Below are 6,000 nucleotides of genomic sequence, written 5' to 3'. Positions count from 1 at the left end.
CGGTTGATGGCAGCTTTGCCGAAGTTCTCGAGATCCACAGTAGTTTCTTGGAATGTTGGAGAACCACCTGCTTCCGTGCTGCGGGCTGACATGGTGGGTGGCAGTGTCCCTGTGTGTCCCTCCCCCGGCCCTCCCAATGGCCGAGGAAGCCTCTGTCACCTGGAGGACAGAGAGTGGCTTCTGTTTTCCTGATGGAACCCTGACTTCCTCCCTTCATAATGCTTCCGTCCTTTGGAGCAGTCTTTGATGAGCAAGAAGGTCTGCGCTATCACTAAAACCCTCGCCATGCTCACGACCCGGATATTCCATCTCGCCCGTGTGCACTCTCTGATGAGCGAGAAGATACGAGTTGCAGCTGAAGCCCCTCCCGCAGTCTCCACACTTATAGGGCCTCTCTCCCATGTGCACTCAGAGGTGGACGTGAAGATCTGAGCTCTGTCTGAAGCCTTTGCCACACTCGTCACATCGATACAGTTTCTCTCTGGTGTGATCTCTTTGGTGTAAGTGAAAATAGGAGCTATAACTGAAGCCCTTCCCACACACTTCACACGTGTACGGTTTTTCTCCTGTGTGAACTCTCTGATGAGTTTGGAGGACTGAACTGTACGCAAACGCCTTCCCACACACGCCGCACATGTAGGGCTTCTCCCCTGTGTGGACCCTCTGGTGAATGTGAAGGTGGGTGCTCTGGCTGAAGCCTTTGCCACACTTGCCACACCTGTAAGGATTCTCGCCTGTGTGCGACCTCCGGTGGACGTGAAGAATGGGGCTCGAGCTGAAGCCTTTCCCACACTTGCCGCATTTGTAAGGCTTCTCCCCGGTGTGGAGCCGGTGATGGACGAGCAGATTGGAGCTCTGATTGAAGCCCCTCCCACACTCCTCACATTTATAGGGCTTCTTCCCTGTGTGCACGCCTTGGTGAATACAAAGAAGGGACCTGAACCCAAACCCCTTCCCACACGCCTCACATCTGTAGGGAGTCTCCCCGGTGTGGACGCGGTGATGGTTGCGAAGAGAGGAGCTGCGCCTGAAGCCCTTGCCACACTTAATGCATGGTTAGGGCTTGTCTCCCGAGGGCCCCTTCTGATATCTGGGAAGGTCTGAACTCTGTCTGTGGTCCTTAGCCCTCTCTTGACATTCATACGCTTTCGCATCTGAGGGTGTTGGATAATGAGCAATAACAACTGAGCTCAGACTAAAGTCCCCTCCACACGCATCCCATTTATGAGATTTTTCTCCTCTATGAGCGCCGTGACGACCATAAGGATTCGCATCCTCTGTGAAGCCTGTTCCATGGTTAGTACATCTCAAAGGCTCTGGGACTGCGTGGACCACATTCTGCTGTTGGACGGTTGACTTCATAACCGAGTTTTCCCCACAGGCAGTGTATGCATAAGGTCCCTCTCCTTTACATTCTTGGGAATCATCCCCATCACGTGAGGTCCCATGGCAGCTGTCTTCACACCAAGCACACCCACACGATTTCTCTTCCATATGAATTCTCTTCCATCTTCCCTGAGAACTCTGGGGCTTGGTCATTACGGGGGCTTTCCTCCAAGATTTTGGGGTCTGTGTCAAGCCTTTCCAAGCCGCGCCATCTTGGTTTTCTAAATTAATGGCATTTATTACACCGTTTTCACTTTCAGAAATCTGAAGAGACGCTCTTGCCCACTCTTCACAGAGGGAGACATCTCCTTCTAAACATTGGGGACATCTCCTTGAAGGTTCGTGACATAATCCTGACTCACAATTAATCCACCCATCTTTTGTTTTCAAATCTGCCAACAGTAGAGCATTTCTCGCGAGAGGTAACTCAACCCTTTTTCCTGAAGATTCGAAACGCTGTTTTTAATCCCGTCTCCTGTGAGGAGAAAGAGAATTTGGCTAAGGGAACACGTAAATCGTCTATCCAGAGGTTTTGAGAAAACGCACTAGGATGGGGTAGGACATTGTGACTGGCTTCCTTTCGTATATGAAACAATTGGGACCACGGTCATTCTGATCTATGAGCTGCCGATTAAAAAACAGGTGTTGGAGGGAAATCAAAAGAAATCTTGGGAAGACTTTATAAAGGAAGAAATTCACCTCCCTGCTATAAGAATAGTCAATAAAAAGCCTTTAATCATTTAATCATCTTGCTACAAAAGGTAAGGGATCCAATACAATTCACGTGGAATAAATGCATATATATAAAATACATAATATTGGAGTGCTGGACATAGTGAGAGACACAAAGGATCACAAGGACCTTCCAAGAGGCTGTATAAGGTTGTAGAAACAAGCAACAAGACCTCTTGATAACATCTTTTCCTTCACATCACTGTTAATGGGTAGAACTGTCATGAATGTTTGTGTACAACCTGCACAACTGTACATGGTGAGCCTAAAGCAGCAGTGGGGATTGAAATGGGGATAACATTGTGAAATGTGGTCCTGAAGTTAGTGGGGGAGGCCCATGTACACCTTTGAGACAAGCTTAAAGAGATATCCTCGCTATTTTCCCTGAGGTTCTCTGGCTTCCAGGGACAGAGAAAGTTCACCGAGATCCTGCAATCCATTTCCTGAACGTCTCCCCTTTTAGGTCCCTGCTTCCTGTTCAAGGCAGTTTCTGAGTCATTCTATTGAGGGACCTTAGTTCATACAGTGGTATCACAGAAAGGGGGACTTTGAGCTACCCAGAACAGGCTTAAAGCAGCGGTTTTCCAATTGTTTTGACTGTACCCATAATAAAAAAAGCATTTACACTGCAACCCAGGACACAGAGACAGACACAGACTGTTAACTAAAACAGTCTAACAGCTGACACTAACCTCACTAGGTGCAAGGTCCTCTGACAAATTCTTTTGTGTTCTAGTCCATTAATCTATTTTGCTTTGCAAAAACTACTGGCTACGACACAGTAAGTTGATTTCAGGACTCTCCAGTGGGGCAGCATCCTGATTTAGGCCATTCTCGGAGGAGCCTGTGTCTCTAACATATAGGCACAGTGGTACTCAGTTTCACATAGTTGCTAAAAACACAGGGCCTAGAGCCCGACTGGGAGGGTTCCAATCCTCGTTCTTCTTACAAGCCGTGTGGTCACGGGCAAGTTACTTCTCCACTCTGTGCCTCAGCTGTTTCCTTCATGAAAGGGGAACGGTAACAGCAACTATCTTATGAACTCAACTGAGGTCACACATATCCGTGTGTGGACCTCTGAGAAATTGCAAGGAGGCTGGAGACTTACCAGCAAGCGGGCTGACACCTACACTGCACTTCCTACATGATGGATCCCAGTTTGGTTCCTTCCATGTGAGTTTGTCCCAAACACAGGGGTTTCTCCAGAAGGAAGCAAGGGACCAAGGCCCTTGGCACCGTGTGAACTTTCTCAATCTCACTCTGAGAAACAGGAGGAAAGAACAAGAGCCCGAACACGTGAGGGGGGCGGGGTGGGCTTGCTAACTGCATCAGATGCCCAAGGGCGTGGTGCAGGTGGAAGACAGCTCTCTGACCAGCACATCCCAAGGGACACTGGCCCACACTTACCTGATAAAACTCACTAACTGCAAGGCTCTCATTGTATGTGCATCTCTTAGGCATTTTCTCTCCAGTGGCCAGTTCCCCTTTGTGCTCCCATTGGAATATTCTCTCTGGTTTGAAGCAGATCATTTAAGGCAACGGGACCAGTGGTTTGATGCTTGGTGACAGGTGTCGCTGTGCTCACCCGCTGAGACGAGGTTCCTGATGCTCTCCAGCATCACCTCTCGGTGCAGCTTGATCTGGGCCTCGTCCAACAGTGCCAGCTCCTCCTCGGTGAAGACCACGGCCACATCCTTGAAGGTCACGTGTTCCTACAACACCGAGCACACGCCACATCAATCGTCCCCACAAAGGGCCACTGGAAAAAAGGCAAAGCTGGGAGCTGTGCCAGTCCTTAAGTTGTCTTTCTGCTCCCAACCCTCGTTTTGAAGCCATGTGCTGCGATGCTGGCGCTGGGACTCTGCAAATCCTGCTTCCTGTTGGACAACTGGCTGTGCGTGAGGCTCGGACACTGCGGGGCGCTAGAGGGTTCCGCGAGGCTGGGGGAGGACGTGGAGCTGCAGCGAGTGAGCCAGGACATGCAGACACCCCGCAGCCCGGGAGGCATGGACTCTGCAGGGGGAACGGGTGCGAGGCGGGGCTGCTCCAGCCTACTCCCATTCTCCCTTCTTGGCCTCAACCATAGAGCCTGGGAAAACAAAACCCCCATGTCCCCCGTCACCCTCGAAGTTGGGCCACCCCATGCAGAGACTGCCTAGGATTCGGGTATCAGGACAGTCCAAAAATATTAATAAACCAAGTTTATAAACCAATCAACATCAACGCAAAACTCTTAACATCTTTCCCTTAGCACACAGCATCATCTGCGACGTACTCTGGGAACAGCTCAAATCTGAGTCTGGTCAAGCATCTAGTGCTCCCGCTTACAGGAAACGGTGTGGAAAGAGGAACATGCAAATGATACCAAAAAGAAGCAATTCTGAGGCAACCAGGGAAACCTGATTATTGTCTGGGTATTAGGGGATACCAAAGAATTATTGGTAATCTGAGTAATCCATTTCCTTTTTAGAAATACATACTGGAATATATAGGAGTGTGCAGTCAATTCGATTGCTATTTAGAAATATTGTCCCAGATCCTCCGATTCCACTAAAGGTTGTTGTTAGGGCTGTCAAGTGGCTTCTGACAAAGTTCCTAAACTCTTACTCTTGATTTCCGTCCTCCTCTCGGGTGGACCCGTGACAAGCAATGAATGGACAGGCACCCATAGGCAAACCATCTTGACATCTCTGAGCGTCTTTCTTCATTTCTACAGAGGGAGGAACAGCGCCTGCCTCACACAGCTCTTACAAGCAAGGGAAAGGGCCTGCCACATGGCAGTGACTCCAAAACTGCTGAGCCCCTTCCAGAAAATCGAGATCCCCAGCTCCTCAGGATGGACATGGCATTTAAGAGAAAGAAAGGAAGCTTGAACTTACCTGGAACCGAAGCATACTGTCTTCCTCTGGGAAGGGGCTGGATGCTGAGAAGGCGGGACTGCAATGAAGAAGAACCCAGGAGTGAATGAATATCGGTTCCTTCCTATCTGTACTATTTTCTCCCACATTCTCCTCTCCCACGGTATCTTTTCCTCTCTTCTCGCTCTCGATAGACTGAACTCCCACCTCCTCGGGCCTCCCCCACTGCCGTCATCCCAGACCCTTTGGTAACTCCACTCTCTCTCTCCTCAAGCTTTTGGGTCAAAACCGCCATGCTCTCTTCCTTTTCTCAGACTCGTGAATGCATTGACATCACCTCCATCCTAAGGGCTCCCATGACTTTTGCAAATACTGATGACACACCTAGGACATATGAGGCATGCTCGCTGCTTTGGAAACGCCCACAGTATTCTGAGTTGGAACTCTCTAGAACTGCGGCAGGGAGACAGAAACGCTGCAAGCTTGCCTCTCCGTGTCTGCTCAACTCCCTTCTCTGTGCTGCTTTTATTAGTGGATTCCCTTGTCCTCTACTTCCTGTTGGGTTCAGCCAATGGGGAAAGCCAGCAGCGGATCCAGAGGAGGGACAAAATGAAGTCAGAGTATTTATTCCCCCAGTGCTTTCCTTGGGATTGCTGTGGACTGGCCATGTTCCATGACCCTTGACCAAAGGTCATCGTGCCTGTCAGTGGTCCTCATCCCACAGCTCCTTCTCCAGGTTCTGGTACCTGCTCGCTCCCTTAGCCCTTTGGTCCTGGGACCAGTGACCCTGCTTTGACTAGCTCAGGGATACCGCGGTCCCCTTTGTGGACGACCATACCCTGCCTCCACCTTTGTCAACTGTCCCTTTCTCAAGCTCTTCTCAAGTGACCCTATTTGACCATGCTATCTATTTCCTGCTGGGATTCTGTCCGATAAACCCTGTAAACACAGGGGCCTCTGGCCTTTGAGGAGAAACTCATGGCATCCAATTGCTGCTTTAGGCACTGTGGGAACCTCAAAGACT

The 6,000-nt window shown here is 49.9% G+C and overlaps 1 protein-coding gene across 1 annotated transcript; it reads right to left on the bottom strand.

Moving 5' to 3' along the window:
- Window positions 1-213: 213 nt before the first annotated feature.
- On the bottom strand, window positions 214-5,012 carry ZNF285 (zinc finger protein 285). The gene is given in 4 exon segments (XM_046682166.1): window positions 214-1,718; window positions 1,721-1,861; window positions 3,704-3,830; window positions 4,998-5,012. Coding segments are annotated over 4 exon segments (1,788 nt in total).
- Between the last annotated feature and the right edge of the window lie 988 nt (window positions 5,013-6,000).

Source organism: Equus quagga, chromosome 13 (assembly GCF_021613505.1).
Source record: "Equus quagga isolate Etosha38 chromosome 13, UCLA_HA_Equagga_1.0, whole genome shotgun sequence".
In the NCBI taxonomy this organism is placed as follows: domain Eukaryota; kingdom Metazoa; phylum Chordata; class Mammalia; order Perissodactyla; family Equidae; genus Equus; species Equus quagga.
Note: the sequence above shows the minus strand (reverse complement) of the source record. Positions and strands in the feature narration are given on the sequence as shown.